General features: G+C 38.0%; 1 protein-coding gene across 1 annotated transcript in view; it reads right to left on the reverse strand.

The window, feature by feature from the left end:
• Nucleotides 1-2,519: 2,519 nt before the first annotated feature.
• The window catches only part of LOC114554090 (guanine nucleotide-binding protein G(s) subunit alpha), a 32,664-nt gene continuing 10,692 nt past the window's right edge, over nucleotides 2,520-24,491 (reverse strand). Inside the window, exons 5-12 of the mRNA XM_028575685.1 lie at nucleotides 20,889-20,986; nucleotides 7,381-7,435; nucleotides 6,346-6,419; nucleotides 5,985-6,043; nucleotides 5,606-5,726; nucleotides 4,654-4,784; nucleotides 4,155-4,222; nucleotides 2,520-3,572 (exon numbers count right to left, since the gene is read on the reverse strand). Of these exons, the coding sequence (XP_028431486.1) occupies nucleotides 3,426-3,572; nucleotides 4,155-4,222; nucleotides 4,654-4,784; nucleotides 5,606-5,726; nucleotides 5,985-6,043; nucleotides 6,346-6,419; nucleotides 7,381-7,435; nucleotides 20,889-20,986 (753 nt within the window). The 3' untranslated portion in view covers nucleotides 2,520-3,425. The remainder of the gene's footprint in view (nucleotides 3,573-4,154; nucleotides 4,223-4,653; nucleotides 4,785-5,605; nucleotides 5,727-5,984; nucleotides 6,044-6,345; nucleotides 6,420-7,380; nucleotides 7,436-20,888; nucleotides 20,987-24,491) is intronic.

The raw sequence follows: 24,491 nt of genomic DNA on the forward strand, positions 1-24,491 counted from the left end.
TAACATGTAACATCCTTTCGCAATACACAATGTGCCATAATAAGAAGTGCATGTACAGGCCTGGTTGTAATAGGACTATTGTTTCCTAGATATGTTAAACACACCTGCCAAATGTGCAATAAGACTGAACTAATGGTCAATTTAACTGTATCTAATAACCTGTGCCCTGATATTTATGCACCTGTGTGTCTTTCAGAGTTATTTTACTGACTAAGCAAGAGAAGCAAACCTGGGAACTCAATTCTCTAAGAAGTCAAATAATTATAGAGTTGGATATTACAACAATAACATGTTCCAGGAAAGCCAGTCAGTGTGTTTTGTTTTATATAAATCTGGTCTACAACCTCATACAGTACATCCTATGTAGCCCTTAAAACTTAAAATTCTTTGATTATGTCCCATTTCCTTGCCTGATGTCCTCAGTATATCAAGATATCAAGACCTACAATACTCTGACTCAGTTTTGTCTTTCAAACTATAGTGATTAATAAGTGTATAATCGTAAACAATCCAACTCTGTGAGACTTGAGAAATAAGGCCCTAAAGTCATCTGCATAGCAAGGCCATGGTGGAGGCCATATTTGTATCTCTGACAAAAATCCTCAGTCAGTTTATGGAACAGAAGAATCATCAGAAATGATGAAAACGTCTACGTGCTCCAGTACAATACATCCCATGTGTGGTGAAAAGTGAGTTGTGCAGGATGTGACTTTGGCAAAAGTTAATATTCCTAAAGACTGATGGGTGTCAAAAACACATTAGATTACACTCAGTTGCCAGTTTATTAGGTATACATAGCTAAAACTAAAGCAGTCTACACAGTACGCCAATAAATCCAACTTTCATGAAGCTTTTTGTTAAAACGGTTTAGAGAGATGTTGATTCAACTTTGTCATTTTGGAGGCTGCAGTTAAACTCAGATTTGCGAAAATCTGTATCCCATTTTAAAATCACTTAACACGTATTCATTACCTTATTTAATTTGTCCATTTATTTGTGTATACAGGTAAGAAAATTTTGCTTGTATTAATTGATCTAAATTGTGTCTACTTTTCTCACATTGTATTTGTATAGGACTATGTAGTTTGGATAAGTGCTATATAAAGAAACTTTATTGTTATCAATTGTATCAAGTTTTGCTGAGAGGTGTGTCTAACACCTCTTACAGAACATTATAACCTTCATAAAGAGAGGATTTACTGCACGATACTTTAAGACAGGTGTTCCGAATAAACTGGCAGCTGAGTTCCTGTGATGTAGATGTAGAGAGGCTCTAGTACACTCAGCCTCAGAATGAACCAAACACTAATAAAACCGTTTCTTCTTGTTTAAGCAAAAAGAATTTGGTTTATGTAGAAACAAGCAATGTTTTGCAACTGGATATTTCCCTCTCCTTCAAAAGAGTTCAAGCTAAAAAAAAAAAAAAAAAAAAAAAATTAATACCCATCACATTGCACCCAGAATCGCCACCTTCCAAAAATGTATGCAGATGTTACTGACAGAAAGCAAAGGAAACCTGGGGGACAGCTTACAAGGGAGATAGATATACGTGTATAGTGTATATATATATATATATATATATATATATATATATACACACACACACACACACACATAAAATATATTTTATATATATTAAATTGTGTTAGGGTTCAGTATCTATCACTACACAGCATTAAGGTGGTGTGTCGGATTATCTTTTTTTCTTCTTTTTTTAAAAATCCTATAATATAAACCAGAGGACAGTCAAAGCAAAACAAATAAACAAATGTGGGGAAAAAGGAAACTAAGCAACCGACAAAAAAGGCCTCCGCCCCGATGCCCCTCCCCCCAGCCTCCAGCGGAGGGGTGAGCCAGCACAGACGAGGTGGGACGGACCCGTCCAGCTGTACAGCGCAGTGAAACATAACTTACATATTAGCTCATTTGTACACGTACAGTCGTGATCAAGGCACAGGGATCTTCTACAAGTTATTTTTTTCTTCTTCAATAAAGTTGTACAAAATAATACATTTTACAGTCTGTACAAGAATAATAGTCCAGCAGTAAAATAAAGACAGACATACTTAAAGCCGGGAGGGACGGGAAGTGGGACTGGAGAGGTGAGAGAATAGGACCAAAGGTGTGTGCTGGGGGGCGTCGTCAGAGAGGGTACTGATAAGGGCTGGAGCGTGTGTGTGTGTGTGTGTGTGTTTGTTACTGTGTGTGTTTGTTACTCTGTGTCTGTGTGTGTGTGTGTGTGTGTGTGTGTGTGTTCGTGTGTGTGTGTTCCCAGGTAAAAATGTTGCATCCAGTCTTGATAAGTCATTACTTTTTTCTTCATGCTTTCCTAGTGTTGTTTTTTTCCTTTTTAAATTAAACTTTATTTTCCATATGTGGTTGTCAAATAGCAGCAGGGTCACGGGGGTGGTGGTGTGTGTGTGTGTGTGTGTGTGTGTGTGTGGGGGGGGGGGGTTAAAATGGTGCACAAAGGCAGATCACACACACAGTGTACACCAACACACAACATGGGGTAAAACTAACAAAAACTTAAAAGTTGATTTGTGTTATTACAGGAATATATAATATTTATATTTTTATATATATGTATATATATTTATATACACACATATATAAATATCTATATATATAGCTTGGATTTTTTGCACTGCATGAAGTTCACTGGTATGCATTGAATGTTATTTTTTTTTCTTCCTCCTTTTTTTTTTCCTCCATTGGTTTCTTGAAGAGCAGGTCATGTGAGCCGTGTGGTCTTATGTTCGTGTCACGCTCACGTCCACAGGCAACCGTTAGTCAATTAGTCCATCTGTTCGGACAACAAAAAGGCTCACAGTCCTCCTCTGTATCAGTTTGCCTCCCTCCACGTCCATTGTTCTCTTCTTCTCCTCCGACTCCTCTTTCGTCGTCTTCAGCACGCAGTGAATAATAATGAACTCCTCCTCTCTCAGAAAGCATTATTTTTATTCGGCCTCTGCCAACTGGTAAAAGCAGGACAACTTGGTCTGAGTGTGTGTGCGATAGGAGACATTAAAACCCAAGGGCTCTGAATGTCTTATTCTGTAGTGTGCGTGTGTGTACCTGCGAGTGTGTGCGTGTTCATATATCTGAGAGAGAGAAAGAGATAAAATAAGGGATAGTCTGCACTGAGGGATTCCAGTCTGTAAGTACAGCAGTCAGTCCTGGCTAATGTTGGTGTATCCTTTACGGCGTTTCCTTTTTTTAAACATAAAAAAAAGTCTTTCCACTGTTCTGTTTTTCTGAAGTCGTGTAACCGGGAGAAATAGGAGTTGTATCAGGATGGAGGGGAGGGCTCAGTTGTTTGGTGAAGTTGGTGGAAGTGGAGGGGCGTGATTGGCTAAGTGGCCGTGGGGCCGGGTAGATCGGTAGGTTGGTAGGTAGATAAGTAGGCCGGACGCCACTGCCCATCACAAGAGCTCGTACTGCCGTAGGTGCATCCTCTGTATGATGTCGCGACAGTCACTGAAGACACGGCGGATGTTTTCTGTGTCGACAGCGCAGGTGAAATGGGGGTAACAGTAATGCCGTCCGTCCCCGCTGGCTGTGCTGATCCTCTGAAAAAGACACAACAGTACAGACAAGTTAGTGGTGTAGATCAGTGGCTCCAAACCTTTATATGTCTGATTCACGCCAACAGCCCTGTTAATTATATAAAAGTGAATACTGTAATACTGCAATATTTTTTCTTACAATTCAACTGTTAAGTCGGTTTGATCAAGTCTAAATTCCCAAAAAAAAAAAATCTAAATGTATCAAAAGATTAAAATTTTCATATAGGTTTGGAAAAGCTGCCGACAGTAAACCTAACATCTTCGTTTACTTCATCCACTCTGGTTTCAGTCTATTGCTGGTGAAACATCTTCCAACTCATCTTAACTGATGTAACAAAATTAAGAAGGAAATCCTTTTTTGAAAGAGTCAGTCAGTGTGAAAAAGGAATGAAGTGACACCACATAAATGTATAAATCAGCTGTAAAATAGCCATACTAGGACATAGAAAACACAACACAACCGAAATGTGTCAGTTTAGGTTTTTGTCCTTGTGTTACATACACTGTTCTGTGAACAGGAAATGTGAAACATACATGATGAAATTGATCAAATACAAACAGGTAAAACACAAGCTTTGTACATACCAGAAACTCATCCCGAATGAAGTACTTTGCCCTTGTGACGCGGGGATCCTCACCTGGCTCTGGTATTGCTGTTGGAGAAGAAGAAATGAGTCACAATAAAGTCATTTTTGCACTGAGCTATTAAACACATCGCTCCTCTTGCTGAACAGGAGCTACTGGTAAAGCTGGCAATGATGAGGATTACTTAATGAAACCTTGTGACCAACATTATTTGTCATGACTTTTTGTTTATAAAAAGGAAAAAAATGTATTCTCTATAGGTTAATCCTGCCCTTCATTTACAATATGGGCAGATAGCTGATGTAATGTGCTATTATACTACACTTATTAAACCGCTAAATGCAGTTTAATCCTGAGCTTATTTCTAACTAGATTATTGTATTTTGACACAATGGGGCTCATCATCCACACTAAACCATTTCAATGGGTCGGCTACAACCACAGAAAAATGGATATGTTATGTATTGGACACCCACAGAAATCAGTGTCCAACTCTTACCATCATCAGGTGTAGTGTAGCGTGCAAACTCCGGGAAATACTCTTCAATTTTAGATTTCCCTGCCAAAACCTTCTCAGCAAGCAGGTCCTGTTTGTTCAGGAAGAGGATTACCGAAATGGTCCGTAGCCACCTGTGGAGGGAAATGAAGAACGAGTTCAGTGCCAGATTTCTTTGGACCTTCGTTTCGGACACAAAATACATTACAGGTCACTTGCTGGAGAGTCCCTGCTTTTCAAGTGGCATTATGTTTTAATAGGCTTTGAGTCGTAGAGACCCCTATCTGGCCCCCCTAACTGTGGCAAATATTTTCATACATTTTTAACCCCACCTTTATCCCCAAAGATATAATCTTAAATATATTAAGCACTTGTGCTTAATATATTTGGTACCCCTAAAATCGCCCAGCCTGGCCCCCTTCATTTGAAATGGTCTAGAACCGCCACTGAATAGCACTGAAGTGATACTGTGGTATTAAGGTGCACACTTAAACTGAACAGAAATGTCTTAATCTGTGACCAAAGAAATAGACTTTTGAAGTCTATCTAAACAGAGTAAAATTAACAGCCATTAAAGGTCCCAGTTGTACAAGTTGAAGCATGTGTGGCTTTATTTTTAAGACAAGGCATTTAATATTTATTTTTACAAACAACTAACAACAAAAAAAAGTACAGAACTAAAATTTGGTTCAAAAGACGAATAGAGGAAAAAGATGGTATAAAAAGGTATAACACACTTATAGAAAGTGCCACAGTGCCACTCATCAACAGCATGTCAACCAGTGTCAGACAGGAGAAACTGAACTGACATCTACTTGGGTTTGTTGTTAACGATCATCAGTGTGGCAAAAAAAATTAAAAAAAACATCACGCACATCATCAAAAACCAAACCAACAGTCATTCCTTCATGTCTCCATCGCTACAGTAGAAACTACTAGTTTCTACGATTCTCACCTGTTGTTCCAAATGTTCTTGAAAAGGTTGAGGGCTTCCTGTAGTCTGTTGGTCTGATTGTCTTCTCTGATCACCATGTTATAGCTGCTACTCGCCACCACAAAGATGATAGCTGTCACATCTGTGCCACACACACCAAAACACCATAGGCTACCATTAACACAACAAAGACGAGTTGAAACTACCAAACACTCTCCACACCTTTAGATTTAAATAAACACAGACACATGCATCTGGCAAAAACTAGAAAACAAATGGACACAAATTAATAATAATAAAAGAAGAATCAGTCAATGACTGCTGTTCACTGATTATTTTTCAGTAATTCATGAATAATTTCATCCATACAATAAAGCAGTCCAAGCTACAAACGCTGTACCGTTAAAACACTGGATCCATTTTCGACGTTCATCTCTCTGACCGCCAACATCGAACATACTGTAAGACGGATGAAGTGAAAAGTTGAATTTGCATTTTAAAGAAAGTACTTTGAATACTGAATAAGGGACGTGAATCACATGACAACGATGCATAGTGAAGAGAAACAAGACCTTCGCAATCAAATCAAAGTTAAACATTTCGTAAAAACACGAATTCATGAGGTTTATTATTTACTCTTCCCATGTTTTTCTTGCAGAGTAGGTGTTTTTTCTTTATAATCTGTGGATATACTTCAACTACTTCTTGTTTGACAGTTACGTTTCTCACGTGGCAATAAAGAAAACGCTGTGGTAACTCACTGGAAATTGACTTTGTCTATTTGAAATCGTGTCTCGAAGATCCCAGATGTCAGTACTCTGCATCTCAACAGGTCCTGAAAAATAGCGGCAGAACAGAACAGCGTTAGATAGTTAAAGAATATATAGAAAGAAAAAGGCTTTAAAAACAGAAGATGTAGAAGAGGGATGTCAGGAAGGTAGATATAAGAGTGTCAAGAGAGGAGGATAACAAGGTATTAAAGACAGGATTATTAACAGGAAAAGAAAGAATATGGAGAAAATAAACTCATGGACAACAAGTACTGTTATGATTTACAGATTAAACTTAAATTTATAGATCGTTCATCTATTGTATAAAGAAAGCAGACTTTAAATGTCAGATAACAGTTAAAAATGGCCATCACAATTTCCCAGCTTTGTATAACCATCATTCATTTTATGATCTACACCCGTGTAGGCCTGTAACAATTATTACATAATTGTCTAATTATTTTACATAATCGCCATTTCTTTGTTTAACTGCAATTAATTGCTAACATTAGCCTTAAGGGGTTTAACTGTTGATGGTAATAGTCAATTTTATGTTCATCTAAGAAAATAAATATGATGTTTTATGATAATAAACAGACTTCATAGGCTGTGTACTTTAAATGTGTTATTACATTATTGGGTCAAATTACAGTGATACAACTAAAATATGTATCCTGAGATTCACTCAAAACTTATTGTTTGAAAAAGTAACCCATAAATAATTTTTAAATTTGACTAACATTGACAATTATATTGTTAATCGCAATTATTTCTGAGACAATTAAATGTTCAGTCAAATTTGGAATTGTTACAGCTCTACACCCGTGGTCTTTGTGCTGTGACATGTCAAACTATCTTGATACATTAATAAATGATTAATCGATTCTAAAAACTGGTTAAAAAAAACAACAACTGTCAATCTACAAAACAATTAATTGACGTTATTGTTTTAGCACTATAGAGCACAGATGTAGGCAGAGTGCTTCAATATAACATTGCAAGTGTTTGGTGTGTTGAACATGTCACCTGATCAGTGGGTGTGTAGTCATTCTGCCTGACCACATCGACCCGGTCTAAGAAGCTGCGAAAAGAACGGAGAAATACAGCCGGTTAGATCTTAGCTGCTGTGCTGCAGACAAATAATAACAATACAATAATAACAATATAATAATACAATAATACTATAAAATAGTATATACATACTAACAGAGTAAAACATGTCAACATTTCAACTGGCCAAATGCAACTTTGCAATATATTTATGTTGTGGATGCAACCACACTGGACACTTTTGACACACACAGACACACACACACACACAGAGACACACACACACAAGTGGGAGCAAGAGAAAGATGGAGGACAGCAGTCCCTGAGCAGCCACCAGGTGGCGTGTGTTTTAATTCACACTGACATCAGAAGCAGCCGGTCTGAGTCACCAGCAGCCGTTTGCTCTGTCAGACCAGAGGAGCTTCATCAATGGAGCTGCTGTAGTAATACTTCCACAGGAGGAGAGGTGTTTGTATGTGCACATCGGTGTGTGTGTGTGTGTGTGTGTGTGTGTGTGTGTGTGTGTGTGTGTGTGTGTGTGTGTGTGTGTGTGTGTGTGTGTGTGTGTGCGCGCGCGCGTGTGTGTGAAGGCAGGCCTACTACGGTGAGATCAGATTTGCAGAGCTCCTACCCAAATGAATGTTAATTATTCCGATGAACTGGCCTACATAACTACTGCTTTTCAAGGTGTGTGTTAGCTTCCCTAAAGCTTTCGTAATGACTGTATCAGGGTTACCTACTGGGGGGTGTCTGCTGCAACAAGTCAGGACTCAAAACAGGCCCAAAGAAAGAAACGTTTATATGAGTATCTGTCAAGGAAACACAGCATTTCTGTCATGTCATCCCGGGATGAAGAAGTGAGTTTTTGTTAAAGTCTTTGTTAAACCAACTGTCTAAACATTCTTCCTCATGTCCAATACGTTAGACGAGCAGACTGAGATTGCTGGATTATGTTACAAGATATACACAAATAAAGACAAAAAAGCCAGAGTTTTTAATGTCCCTGAAGTCCTGACAGTACTTTCAGATGTACAGAAGAAACATTGTGTAGGAAGAAGAAGAGGAATTGCTTCGCTACGATAGTGGAAAGAGGAGTGGGCTGAACTCGGGTGAATGCTGCAACACTCAGAGGAATTTGGTGATCATCTTTAAGCTAAAGTGGCAACTATTGTATGAAGGGTGAAGCAACTACATGTTAGCAGCAAAGAGAACCATCTACAGAAGCACTTACACGGCGGATTTTAAATAAGTCTTATAGTGTTAATATCATTCGAGGCAAGGCAGCTTTATTTGTATAGCACATTTCAGCAACAGGGCAATTCAAAGTGCTTTACATAAAACATTAAAGAGCAGTTAGAAAACAATTAAAAACAATAATAAACAAATTAAAAACATTAAAAGACAAGAATAAAATGGATAGTGCAGTATAAGAATAAAAGTTACAGTGCAGTATAAGAAATTAAAGTTAATAAAATAGATTATTTTAAGAAAAGCAACATCAAAGAGATAGGTCTTTAGCTTAGATTTAAAAGAACTGAGAGTTGCAGCGGACCTACAGGTTTCTGGGAGTTTTAATCCAAATATGTGGAGCATAAAAACTGAACGCTGCTTCCCCCTGTTTAGTTCTGACTCTGGGGACAACAAGTAGACCTGTCCCAGACGACCTGAGAGGTCTGGGTGGGTCATAATGTAGTAACAGATCAGAAATGTATTTTGGCCCTAAACCGTTTAGTGATTTATAAACCAGTAAAAGTATTTTGAAATCAATTATTTGAGGCACAGGGAGCCAGTGTAAAGACTTCAGAACTGGAGTGATGTGATCCACTTTCTTGGTTTTAGTGAGGACTCGAGCAGCAGCGTTCTGAATCAGCTGCAGCTGTCTGATTGATTTTTTAGGGAGACCTGTAAAGACACCGTTACAGTAGTCAAGTCTACTGAAGATAAAAGCATGGACAAGTTTTTCCAGATCCTGCTGAGACATAAGTCCTTTAACCCTTGATATATTTTTAAGGTGATAATAGGCTGATGTTTTAATGATGTTAATGTGGCTTTTAAAATTTAGGTCTGAGTCCATGACTACACCAAGATTTCTTGCTTTGTCTGTTGTTTTTAACATTGTCGTTTGAAGCTGAGCGCTGACTTTCAATCGTTCCTCTTTTGCTCCAAAAACAACCACCTCCGTTTTTTCTTCATTTAATTTAAGAAAGTTCTGGCACATCCAATCATTAATCGGTTCAATGCACATATTTAATTGTTGTATTGGGCTATAGTTCCCTGGCGATAAGGTTATGTAAATTTGTGTGTCATCCACATAACTATGGTAACTTATTTTGTTGTTTTCCATAATCTGAGCCAGTGGAAGCATGTAGATGTTGAACAGAAGAGGCCCCAGAACTGAGCCTTGGGGAACTCCGCACGTCAAAAGTCCCTGAATTCAATTTGGTCATGTCTTACACAGGCCCACAACTATTGCAATATGAAGACCAATACAATTCCTTTTTTACAATTCCACATTTCAAAAAACACTAAGACACAGAACATTAAAACATGAACAACAAAGTAAAAATCACAAACGTGTTATTGATAGGTAAACTACCTGCCTGACTGCATTTTCAATTCCATTGTGATCAAAAGTGCCATCTCAAGTCAGTTTTGGGGATAAACAGGAACATAAACTACAGCAGACTGACTGGCAGGCCATGGTGGAAACATGATTGAGTTACATTTTATTTATTTGCTTTTCCTATTTAACAATTTCGGTTAATTTACCAACCACTGTTTAAGTCATACTCTTTGTAAAGAATATCGTCCAATGACAACAAGTGCCTGATTACTTGCAATGACAATTAAAGTGATAGAAAAGCAGAAAAAAAACAAATTTTTCTTCACAACACTATTATTATTATTTTTCAGAATTGCCTGTAATCTTTGTTGTATTTCCTTGTGATATTACTACATATCTAACATTTTCGACGGGCCTCTAAAAATGATTTCAAATAAAAAAAAAAAGGTAAAAAGGTAAAATACTTTCTGGTAAACGGATCAAAACAAGTAGATATAACAGTAGTAATACATTGCTTTATGTTTAATGCAAGGTTTCCGGCAGTTTATTATAGCCGAGGTGCACCGCCTCAACTGAAATACAGAATGCCTCTACTAATGTCAGAAAATTATTTAAGTTTACATTTTTATGAAATATAATATTAAGCTTCAGGATCACAAAGCAGAGGCGCTCATTTGCACCAAAAAAGGAAAAATATTGTAATAATAATAATTATAATAATGATAATAATGAGTGAAGTGATTGTTTACGTGGCAATAACTAAACTGACAAGACAAGATACACCAGGGCAACGCTTACCAACTCCATTTCCTAAAAAAAAAAAAAAACCTAAACACAAAAACTAAACAGGCTGGGAACCACTTTTTTTTAGTTGGCTGCTAACAGACAAACTTACATATTTCCCACCCTGTTTGATTTCTGCACGGCTGTCTGGTGTGACTCATCGTCTGCCCACCGTTCTTATAACTAGAAAGGCAAGACGCTTAATGGTAGCTGCCTCTCAGGGCAAAGGTATGTAACCCCCTCTGAGATAACTAGGAATGTGGCAGGCAGGGGTGAAATGTGACAGGAGGGCTGCAGGTAACACACAGAGGAACAGGGGGCTGGGTCTGTGGACGTTACAGTACAGGACAGACAGATGGACAGACAAAGGGAAAAGACACTTGAGTCAGGAAGAAGAGAGCCGTATGAGGCTGAAAGAGAAACAGAAGAGGACAAACAGTTTGGGGAACAAAGATATGCCCATGTGCATATCTCTACACAAATGCACACCGACACAGATATTCATATAGAACACACACACGAACATACACACACACAACCTGGCTACGACCGACATCTGCCGAGGCCAAACTCTTGTTTATCTACAGCTCCGGTCTGAGGCGGCAACACGCCCAGGACAAACACATCGCTCAGTTTTTAGCAATTCAGAGAAGTGCCAATAATAACCGTGCCTAGTAAGTTGAACTAAAAAATAGTGGCTGCCCCAGTAACATAGAGGTCTGCTGTGTTATGAATAACCTTTCAGGGTTATTCTGGGGTGGCAGACAGGCTGACTTAAACTCTGTAAATATAAACAGGACTCTTGTCTGGTGAGTGAAAATAACCCAGCATATTTACAAGAAAAGATAAAGTACCTTTTTATAACTTTTTACTCTTTTTATAACTTTTTACTCCTTTTTTAACTTTGGCATCATTTTTGCTGGTCTGCAGGTAATACAATAGTTGGGGGGTTTAATGTAGGACAAACAAAAATGGACACATTTTTATATACATAAAAAAAAAAATTTGAATGTAATGATTTTATTGGTGTATAAACATAAACAACCATGGACACTTTTCTTTTCTCACAAGTTTAGACTTAACTCAAAATTCTGACTTAACAATTTCCGAAAAAATAAAAAGCCTACAAAATGTAATTTCACAACTTTTTTCTTTTCTTTATTTATGTAGACGCTAAAGCTTCTTCTGAAAATATCCACTACTACTACTACACTTCCACAAACAGCAACATTTTTTAAATATATCCCCTTCACAAACTCGAAAATTAAAAAAGGAATTTATGTACTGAAACAAGTCGTCTTCACCTCAATAACAGCATTAGGTTGCAAGTAAATATGGGATTTTTTTTCTGTGGCAATAATTCACCAACAATCAAATATCAATCTGAGATCTTTCCATGTTGAAGGACATAACAGGCTACCTATCCTACCCTATCCTATAATGTATTCATCTGGTTAAAGTGGCAGTATTAGGACAAAGGATTACCCTGATTATGAGCTAGTATACATCTTCAGCTCTACACGGGGATTAGGCTACTCTGAGCCGCACAACAGGGTCGACACGTCTGGCCTCCACACCAACAGCTGGACTGGAAAATATGCTGAGTTAGGGATCCTTAATTTGCTTGGATAAAAAAAAAAAAAAATCATACACTTTATAAATAAGATAACCTGAGCATGTTTAAGAGGAATGTTTTAAGTTACTGACCGTTTAATTTAATATCCACTTCATGTGAACATATTCTAAAAGCTTTTGGCAATGTCATTGATTTAAAAACACGGCATTTACCATTAAACAAGAAATTAATTGGAATAACAATATTTAGTGTAAATGTGTCTTGCAGGGTTTAATGTGACACACACACACACACACACACACACACACACACACACACACACACACAATTAACTCCCTAAAAAGTTTCTCTTTCTACATCTGCCAATATCCATTTATGTCTCCCAGATTTTCAAAGTTCAACAAGTAAATTATTCTTACGTTCACATCATCTCCTTTTAAAAGAACACTAAAATCATCTTAAACAAAGGCTTGCTCATCAACAAAGAAAACAAATGTAATATTTCTGTCAAAAAGCGAACCCAGTCAAATTTGGCTAAGAAGCTCAGCATAAAAAGTGCAATTGTTCATGTTACATAAAGAAAACTAAGTAACAGGTAGGAGGATTAAAAAATAGAAAAGGACAATATAGATTGTCCTTAGATACATCTGCGATGAGTCATTATTAAATCCAAAATAGTTTAATTAATTTATTTCATTTAGCCCTTACCCTTGTTAAGACCATAAGCCTACATGTAAAAAGTAAAAGGAAACGTGTAACTAAATGCCCTAAAAAGAGCAGCTTTAACTAATTCTTCCTCAACAAGAAGTTCATTAAACTGTACCATTATCATAAAGTAGTGAAGCTAAATTGCACAACTTGGAAATTCAAAGCAAATTCCAGTTTAAGCACTGCAAACAGTGACTTTAAAAACACTTGAATCTGTCTTTTCATGATACTGAAATCGGACTCTGCACAAGAGAAAACTGAAGCTTCACAAGCCTCAGAATCACTACGTCAGAAAAGTCAGAAAATGGTCTTGGCACTTTCTCAAGAAGGGAAAAGATCGTGCACAGCCCGCCAAGCGGAACGAGTCGAGGGGCTTTACTGCTTCTTTGTATGTTAACGCTTCACACTGAGAGCCGACCAAACCAAAAGCTTCACTAGCCGATCCACACACACACACACACACACAGAAAGAGAAAGAGGAGGAAAGAAAAGAGAGAGAAGGCTGTGTCTGACATTACAGCGCTGCTCCAAAAATAGCTCCCTGGCACCCTGGCCTCCAGCTTGGTTGTCATGGCGACAGAACCACAGGCGCTATAAATAGACAATCGGCTCCAAATCTTGTGCTGACTGGAGTGAGGCCAGAAAGAGGGAGAGACAGACAGGGAGAGAAGAGAAGAAGAAAGAACGAACAACAGACAGACAGAAGAGAAAAAGAAAGAATGATTGGGGGAGAGAAACCGAGCGAGAAAAAAAGAGATACAGAAAGAAATGCAGAGGAGGAAGAAGTGCAAGAAAGAAAGAAAAAAAAGGAACAAAAGAATGAAAAGAACAAATCAAAGAAGTTAAGAAAAGAAGGGGAAAAATGAACAAAGAATCAAAGACTTAACGAAAGAAAAGACAGAAAGAAAGACGGACAGAATGGAAGACAAACAGAAAGAGACAGAAACCAAAAAGAAAGAACAGGTTAATCAAGTCAAGAATTGATGGAAAAAAGAAGAATAAGTGACACATTTTTGATGATTTTTTTTTTTTAAGAATTAACAACAAAAAAAAGACAAGACGGAAAGAAAGTCGGAGAGAAAAAAAAGACTGAATGAAACAGACAAAAAGACAAAAAATAAGGGAAGAACATAAGACCAGGCAGAACAGCTACATGAAAGAGAAAAGAAAAACAGGCAAATAGTGTTTGAAAAAGAGACAAATACAGTAAGAGGAGAAAGGAGTAAAACTAATACTAGGAAAACTCGCACATTGGGAGCGGCCCAATCACTGAACACACACACAGCATTCAGAAAATCACAATAGAGTGAGATTACAGCAGCAGTTTGTCTGAACCATCTCGCTCGCCTGAAACACTTCAAAATGTACCTGACTCATGCTACACACCAGCTCAACAAGAGCACGTCTGCTGCTTCAAACCATTTCAGAATCACGCCACGCTAAAGTTATGACACTACAACCCCCCCAAAAAAACGGTTTGTCTTTGCCCATCCCGCATTCTCCCCTCTCTCTCTCTCTCTCTCTCTTTCTTCCCCTCACTCGCTCCATACATCCTCGCGATGAGTCAGAGGCTCAATCCGAGGCATTTTCTGTCCCTGCAGAAACACAACTACACTTCACAGAAAGAGAGAAAGACGGGGGAGGAAGGAGAAACGAGAGAAGTGAAGGGAGAACGGAGAGCGAGGATGCCAGAGAAGTAAATCAGGGGGACTCCGGCACATTATCGCTGGGACGAGATTTCAGATAATCGACGGATAATAAACACCGGCTGGTATCACAGCCAGGCGACACATAACACAAACAGACTCCGATAGTGAATTTATGGGGACGTTCAGTCACGTTCCTCCTCTCGTGCTACACAAGATACACAATTCTCAATTTTCTCTAAACATCTGGTGAGGGAGAGTTCTGCCAAATATATTCATACCATATATGAATCTATTTATTCTGATAAAGTTGGTTTGAAGCCTTTAATAAAATCTCGGAATAAGGCCTAAAAATTACAATCAAGAAAATCCACAGCTCGTTTTTCCCAAAGCTGGGTGCATAATAAGAGTAAGACAAGTATCCATATAACTGACAACTAATGGTTATTTGTATTATTAAATAATAATTTACTCTCAAATTCTCACATTTAAGAAGCTGGAACCAAATAATATTTGGCATTTTTTATTTATTTTTTGTCAACCCTACTATTTATAAATTGTAGGGTTGGGGAAAAAAGTATAACAATATACTGTATATTGTACTGTTTGTGATACAAAATAAAATGTGTTGTAAAATTATTGAATATAGCTTCATTAAGTCTTAATAAAGCAAAGTAAGGCTGACTAGGTAGGACATCTCACTATAATCCACACCTGCTACAAAGCCATTAAACAGGCCAGAGAAGCTACCAACTCATGACAAAAAGTCCTTCATATAATCAAATGAAACAATAAATTGCTCTGACACCTTAAATGTCATATACGTTGCACATTAAACAAATATACAATGTGTTACTGTTCACTGCATATTTAAGAACATATTACAGGTAGATAGTTCAAAAAGGCAAAAAAAAAAAAGATATCATACCAGGCTCATGTCTACAGTAAACATGAAGCTACAGCCAGTGGCTGGTTAGCATTAGGCCGGCACGATTCGGGGAAAAATATGAATCACGATTTTTTAGCTTAGAATTGATATCATGATTCTCTGCCACGATTTTTTTCTCATGAAGTGTAATGTTTGTTGCACACATGAACCATGACAAAACATTTTTTTGGCACCTATAGCACATTGCGCATCACCACAAGCCTGTAAACATAGAGGCTTCAATAAATAAAGTACATACTGGCCATTTAAGTACAGTAGGCTACCAAAAATAGTGACATAGAACTCCTTGAACATGTCTTAACATAATTAAAACATGTCTATAAACATGCTGCAGCTACAGCTTCAGTCTCTAGAGAAATGGAGTTTGTCAATTGCCAATTTAAGTACAGTATCAAAAACGATGATTTCTTATCATACTCTTTAACTGCTTGCCTTTCATCTCTTCAGCTGTCCAATCAAATTTTTTTAACTCTAAGTCATTTAAAAATAAAATCGCGAACAGAGCGATTTTATAACGATTAATCGTGCAGGCCTAGTTAGCAATGCTTTAGCATGAAGACTGGAAACAGGCTCTGGACAAAATCTGCCTACCAGCCTACCCATCTACCTCTAAAAGCTCACAGATTTTCACATTCCATTAGTTTCTTTAATTCTTACAAAAAACTAAATGTGGTTTTGGTATTGCGAGGAGGTTATGTGCCAGACTAAATTTTGGCCAGACACTATAACTTCCTGAAGCCTCTGCTGGAAACCTCACAGTGACAACAAGAGTCCAGGGACTGAGGGACGGTTTTGCATTTGTGCAAACAATTAATCAATTACCAATAGTTGCCAATTACATAATACAATATAACATCTTTAGGACAAAAAGCATATATACAATTGTATATAATTATAATTAATTATACTATTTATTATATAAAATCACATTTGTCAACCAGGTCAGAATCTGTTATTGCTAAATATGTAATAACCAATTATGCTATTATAATCCTGATTATGCCAACTACGGCAGTATGTCATTTTAAAATAGGTATTTAGTAGTGCATGTATTCAATGAATGAAAAATGAGTATTAATCAAATGTCTAAACATTAAAAATACAAAAAGAAAAGATTGTAAGACTTTAATTTACATGTAAATGTTTTTAATTTTTTTTCAATTGTGCATGGCTTCTTGAAAAGAAACTATTTTCTTCTTAGGATCTCAGTAGTGATTTACGATCAGGGGAAAAAGACAGAATATTTTAGGATAAGTTTGCAATGCTATGATCTCAGAATGGATAAAACAACAGAAACGTTACAAACAGGCCTCCTCCTCTGCGACTAAACAAAGCCCTTTGCCTCTGTCCTGTTAGGGTACACAGTCACGCTGTTTGGACTTTATATGTGAACTGCCTACAGTCAACTGAACACAACACATCCTCATGTAATCAAGGAGAACAACATCCTAGCAAACAAAGTGCGTGACCATACAAGGTGTCAGGAAGTGTTGATAGAAAACAACAATAACACATCATAAAAGGAGCATGACGAGGCAAAAACACAGCCAATGACTTCCTTCTCATCAGACAGAGACAACAAAGCATGACCGGCACGGCAACTTCTTCTTCCCTTTTATTTTTTATCATGACATGAATCGGATGATATAATTCAGTGTTTTTTAGTTTTTTTTAAAGAGGCGGGGGTGGATGGGGTGGCCCTGACGTTTCCTGCGCTATCTAAGGCTGACATTTTCATTTAATGCTAACAACCTTCATCAACAATGCTGAAGTTGTCTCTCTCCTAACACACTCGCTCATTCTTTCTCCTTCTGCAGCCTGCCTGGGTTAAAAATAGCTCTCCCCTCTCTCTTTCTCTGCTTCTCCGTTTACATAAGCACACAGAGGGGGGAGGGGAGCACTTCCGGTCTGGCCACCCAGCCCAGCATCTCATCCATAACACTGGGGCTGCTGGGTGTGGGAGAGAGGAGAGGAGAGGAGAGGAGAGGAGAGGAGAGATCCCGCAATGCAGGGAAGCCCTCTCTTTCTCTATTTCAATACGTCTCTTCAATCCTTGTCTCTGTTAGCTCGCAATTCTCTCTGTCAACAATCACATTTCTTCATCATTTTACCTGTACTTTCTGCACTGACCCCCCCCCACCTCCCGACATAAAACCTATGTAACATGCACATAAGTGACCAAACACCTGTGGCCATGTGTGCAGTTTAAGTGTACTTCATACTACAACTCCGCTACATTTTTAGAGGGAAGTATTCTACTTTTTATTCCACTAACATTATTTGAGAGCTGTAGCTACCAGTTAGTTTTCAGCTAACTAGTTAGCAGCAGCTTCACCAAAGAATGATTTCACATTACACAATGATTTCTCAGGTGGTTTCATTTAAATTTTCGTCGGACTCAATAATTCACCAAAAAAAAAATGAAAAATACTACAGAAAAGTCCCAATTAAGAAAACAAAGTTCTATGGCAGAACTTAGTCCTCTCTATTTTTCCAACCCCCATTAATCATCTCATGACCACCCAGATTTATTTTGTGATCCTTTGGAGGGGCCCAACCCCTAGGTTGGGAACAACTGGACTAAACTTCCTAACTTTACATAACGTAGTCAAAACCATCTCCGCCTCGACCAGTTAGGACAGTGTAATGTTACTTACAAATTGATAGCTCAGTATTATAATTTCATAATGTTATAATATGCCACTCACAGGGGAAATGTTTCAGCAGAATAAGTACTTTTACTTTTGATACTTTAAGTACATTTTCCTGTTACTATTAGTCTGCTTGCACTTAAGAATGAGTTTGAATGCAGGACTTTTACTTCTTATGGATACTTTTACTAATTACTATTTAAAGGATATTAAAAATTCTTCTACCTGCATGAAGTTAAATAGACCAAAAAAGCACACATGCATGCTGAAGCACTAGCACATACTGTACACAAAGGCGCACACACACACACACACACACGAGAGAGAGAGAGAGAGAGAGAGAGAGAGAGAGAGAGAGAGAGAGAGAGAGTCGGCAAGCCTTAGCCCTCCAAGAGCTCTGGCTTCTTGTGACCACTGCATGCCTTATAACAGAGGCAGGCCTGACTGAGATCAAAAGGCGGATAAAAAAAAATACCAGAAAAGAAAGAACGCAAGAGTTTTTAAATAAAGGAGGGAGTGCCGGGTCGAGGAAGATTTGGGAAGCTGAAGATTTTTGGGGAAAAAAATAACATGTCTCAGCCTTTGTGACAAATAATTTCAATAAGCAAAACACCGACAAGAGTCAGCAGGGCTAGGACGACATCTCTGTCACAAATCAAAGACACATATACAAACTCCACTGTCTTAGATGTTCGGCAAGACTGCTAACTACACTGCAACCTGATAAAAAGGTCTTCTTTTTTTCCAGTGCAAAACAGTGGAACTTTACAGCTGTTCAACACATAGTGGAACAATCTGCAATCAAGCACTGGAGGAGGGGGGGGAGGGACAATCAATGCAGTATAGTATGGCGATATTTTCCCTGGCAAAACTGTACAAATACACAGACGCCAAGTATCTCTCTATTATTATATATTTGTTGGTCAGTTTGTCTGCTTGACAATCCCATTTTGCAGCAATACAATTGAAGTGAGATGAACAAACAGGGAAATGTATCTTTTTGGATAAAACAAATGTTGACAAGGTTTCCTTTTGGGGACATAATTGGGAAAAATCAGAAGTTGGAAAAGGGTAAGAAATTGCAATTTATTGCAGAATGATGCAATATGTTTAAAATCGGAATAATATTGTATCGTGACATAAGTATTGTGATGATATCGTATCGTCAGGCCTCTGGTGATCCCCACCCCTATCAAGCATTACAAAATAGATAAGGATAAATCTGGTGATAATCTATATTTTTCTTATTGTCAATAGATCCCATGAAAAGATCCTGTGTACCAAATTCCATGGCAGTCCATCCAATAGTTGTTGAGATATTTCGGTCTGGACCAAAGTGGTAGACTGACAGACCAACATTGCCATCCCTAGTGCCAAGCCTCCAGCATGGCTAATAACTATTAAAAGCACATCAATGAGCCACACTGTTGCACTGGATTACATGTTTGTACATAACAATCGCACTATGCACTAGTTACAACAGACACACTGTGTGTGCAGCACAGCATGCACTGACACTTTGCCCTCACCACATGCTAAAACGACCAAACACCCCACAGCGTGCTGCCAGATAAATCGTATTTTTATCATCAGCGCGATTTGAATATGTGCGATGAACACATGGACGCAACGAATAAGGAAAATCATTTTATTTAGGGATGGGTACCAAAACTGTAGTATTTGTTATCACGCTGCAGCCTCACCCTGCTCTCTGTCGGGGCTGAGCGTAGCCTAATTAAGTGCAATAAAACCTTCACGAGTAAAAAGTCAATACACCTGTATAAACATGTAGACATATTTAAAGGGATATTTTTAATCCACTGTCGTTATGTTTTACACAAGCACAGCGCGCTAGCTTGGCTAATAACGAATTGTGACAAGCTAAAACAAAAGCTTTTCACAAAAGTCTAACTGTTTATCTTTGCAAATTCTTATAAATTGAGACAAACCTGCCCCTTCTCCCTCCTTCAGCGGTAATTTCACATGGCTAATTATTATGCACGTCGATGATGTCACCGGACAGGATGAATAACTGATACTGACTGATGTCTGTGACACATAAATCTCTTGAATCTGCATTCTTTCTGAACTTGACTCAGTATTTTGATGTCAAGAATATTATTTATGTTATTGACATTTTAGAATGTTTCCAGTGAGGGTTAGAGTTTTTTTATTGCGACTTTGCTGTTGTAAACATTACTGTTGCTGCTTTACAAACAACATATAGCCTAATTATAATCCTGTTCTGAATTCAAAGACCACCAGGCTAACATGTATGTATGAAGGTTAAAAAAAAAAAAAAAAAAAAGGGGATATAACTCTGGAACAAGTTACTCCCTGACATTCGCACTATTACAAATGTAACTCTTTTTGGATCAAAACGCAAACCTTATTTATTTAGAATGGCTTTTAGAATGTAGTAGTGGTGTGACAATTTCTCTCTCCTCCTCCTGTTCTGATTTTAGTTTTCGTTGTTTCATTCTTTTTATTGTATGTTATGTTGTTTTATTCTTGGTCCTTGATGTAAAGCACTTTGGATACCTGCTGGTTGCTGTAAATTGCTATATAAATAAATGTTGATTGATTGATGATAAAAAAAGAGACTTACTATTGTGCGCAGTCGATGAGTTGATATTCGTTGGACCTTTCCCAGCAGGACCGCACACCCATGTCCTGCCAGAGGATCTTTGCATGGTCATAAAACTCCTGGAAAGAGAAAGAGGGGTTTATATCAACAGCATACCACAACAGAAATAACTGCGAGTCAGGCTCTCGTTTTAGGATCCCTGAAATAAAGATAAGATATCACAAAAAGAGCTGTGTCAGTAAAACAAGAATCTTGCAAAGCATTATTCTCTAGGTTTTTGAGAGAGAAGAGAAAAGAAAAGAGAAGAAGAAATGCTGTTACAGTGAAGACCCACTGAACACGACGCAAAGTTCGCCCGCCGTCCCTGGCCTTCAAACTTACAGATACGAAAAAAAACCAAGTGTAAAACTGCAGGTTGCTCATTCACACGTGTGAAGAGAAATGGTGTTAAAAAGTTGTTCATTATCATACATAAACTATACCGAATGCAGCACACAACAAATGATCGACTTTACACATTGGTGGATGGCAATATAGGAAAACGTTGTTGCTGGTTGGTATCTTTGGATGATATCTGTGTCCCTGGCTTAAAACGGTATTTCCTGTCCGAGTCTCAGTTGGTGAAAACGTTAAGGACAGATGAAGGGAGGCAGTGATACTCAGTTTTTAGTTAAGGCCGACTCGGAGAGGAGCAGCAGATGAGCGGGCTCTGACAGAGGCAGGAACCAGAACAGTTCACCGAGTTCATGAAGAAATGGAGAGCTTTGTAAGGACACAAGGCTTGGCTGTCACTACACAGGGGCCTATCCCTTCACTACGACCTGCACTTGGTCACATACAACCTGCTCAAGCACAAACAAGCCATTAGGAGTTATAGAGTTTTACTGCATACCCTTAAAATACTTGATGTAACTGAGAGTATGCAGGTTTTGCAGTGACAACCATGTTACCGACAGATATAAACAAGTTTGGAAAAGCAGATGTGATGTCTGAGGTGGATAAATGGGACGAGGTTTAAAACTAGCAGAGTTGTTTGTCAGTTATATTTTCTTATCATATTACAAAACAAGAGGAGGTACAAGGGGGTTTGGTTTACAGACAGAGTGGTATAACTTAGTATACAAGCTGAGGAAATGCAAGTTGATCAATGAGTTAACCAATTACCTATGTATAGCTACTTTGAGATCCTGTGTGAAAAAAGACAGACAAAAACACGCTGCAGAATTATACGCTTCAATTTGAATTAAACTGCATTAATAAAATGAAGCTGAGGAAAATGTCATTTGAGTAATCTACCAGGTGATATATTAGAGGTTGCTATCCCCGATATTGTATGTAGGGATTGAGGTTTTAAAATTTAAAATTTTTTATGAGATATTCAAAGTTTTGGGGGGCAAATCTCACTCTTTTCAACTCTTTCAGACATAGGAAATGCATAAAGAAATGCCCTTCATAGTTTTGAAGCAACGTTCAAAACATTGCTACAGCATGACGTTGGTTCAGAGAGTGATTCTGTTTATACAACATCTACTTCATGTCTTTTTTTCCCTGTTGAAGGATTTTTTGTGGTTTCTCCTGATCCATATCAAGGATTTTTATGAACAGTTATGTTGTAAAAAAATAATAACAAAAAAAATAAAAGCCAAATTTGTGATTTCCAGCTATTCACAATAAATACAATTCACTTGACTAACTTCTAACTTGACTACGATGACTTGTCACTGCACTACACTGGGAGCATTGTAGGTGGGCATGGCAGCAATCGGTCCGAGTTAAAAAAATGTATCTTGCATAAAGGCCATAATCCATTTCATTATTAACATTTAAGGAGACTTTTTTTTATGAATAATAACAACAAGGATTACTGATTAGAAATGAAGCTTGAAAGGAAATCAAGACTTTGGAGATTCAATCTTGGCCTTGGTGCTTATTTTCTCTTCCTCTCTCTTTCTCCTCTGCTAAAGGCAGAGTCAACCAGTTCAACTGGTTTCAAGTGGGCCCTAAGGCCAGGCGAGGGGGAGCGGGCTGAGAAGGAGGCGGGTGGAAGAGTTGGAGGAGAGGCTGAGCCTATAAACTAGTTTTATACTGTATTCTCTTTCCTGAACAACCACCCATCCACGGGCAGAATCGAAAGCCAAACCTTTTGCTTCTGGGAACCGATGCTCTATTAAACGTTGCTTTAGGTAACCAGCCATCATTGTGCTGAAATCACTATCTAAAATAACAACTGTTACCGTGCTGTAACCCTCCAAACCCCACATGAAAAACTCAGTTTCAGATCAAAGTGAGTGCTGGTCTTTCCCTCTTCAGTGGAAGTGACTGACTGACAGCCTGAGGGAAGGGTCAGCTTGAAATAGGCCCGCATAATAAATTTGCCATGAAGTTGCAGAGACAATATCAGGAGACCTGTATTTGCTTACACGCAAATACACTCACTTTTTACTGTAAACTCAGCTGCTAAAGACAAAGCTATATGGTGGAAACAACCAGTTTAAACACTGAAGCTATCCTGCTGGGAAAAACACAGGGAGGACACAGTGTTCTTCTTCCTCTATACGTAACCTTTCCCATATTAAAAAAACACAGCTTAAATGTAATTTCTAGTCTCTAAATGTTTGTTCCACTGATTGATTAAAGCTACATATCACTCTTTACATTTTAGAAACATGCTTCTTTTAGACCAACATATCAAATCAAAGTTTCCACATGTGCATGCTTTTATCTTTGAAAATCCTTTGATGTTGACTAAGATTTCAAATAAATCATCATAGTTTGATTTATTGGGGTTTTGAATTGCTGGTCATGATCTTTTATTGATATACTGAAATATACCGAACATTATGTTGTTGTTGTTTTTTTAAATAGAGCTGCAACTAATGATCTTTTTCATTATCTATTAATCTGCTGATTATTTTCTCAATTACTTGGTTTATCACAATTTCCTAAAGCACAACATGGCGTGTTCAAATGTCTTGTTTTGTTCGACCAGCAGTCCCAAACCCCAAAATATTACATTTTCAAATATATAAAAACAGAGAAAAGCAGAGAAATATCACTTTTAAGAAGGGGGAATGTTAACTAAATCATCAAAACTGTCACAGTTTGTTTGCTGTCAATCAACTAATCCATTACTCGACTGATTGTTTCAGCTAAATCGAAAAGTTTGATCATAAATCGGTTATGGTCTTATTACCATTTCTGACAATGCAGTGAATCTCTGAGAGGCCGCCGGGAGCAGACTGCAGCTCAGGGGGGGGGGGAAATCCCTCTGAGTCTCAGTGTTTCTGGAGGACAGGTCCCTCTAGACACATTTAGGGTTATTACAGACAATCAGTGTTAATAGGCAGTGTGGATCTCTCAGGTGAGAGGCTCATTCAATGACAGCCTCCCAAGCGGAAGCACACCTGCGAATTACCTAATCACTGTGCAAACACACAGGGCGGACTCATAAAGGCTGCCGTGGGAGGTACCATACTCATCTATAGCACAAATTGCCGGGGGACCTATTTAGCAGGCTAGATATGGTAACTCCATGACGTTTAAAAGCAGTCATAATGAGACATTGAGACCAATTTCACAACAAACATCTGAAAAAATAAAAACATGTATAAAAATGGAATCTGA

This window comes from Perca flavescens, chromosome 4 (assembly GCF_004354835.1).
Source record: "Perca flavescens isolate YP-PL-M2 chromosome 4, PFLA_1.0, whole genome shotgun sequence".
In the NCBI taxonomy this organism is placed as follows: Eukaryota; Metazoa; Chordata; class Actinopteri; order Perciformes; family Percidae; genus Perca; species Perca flavescens.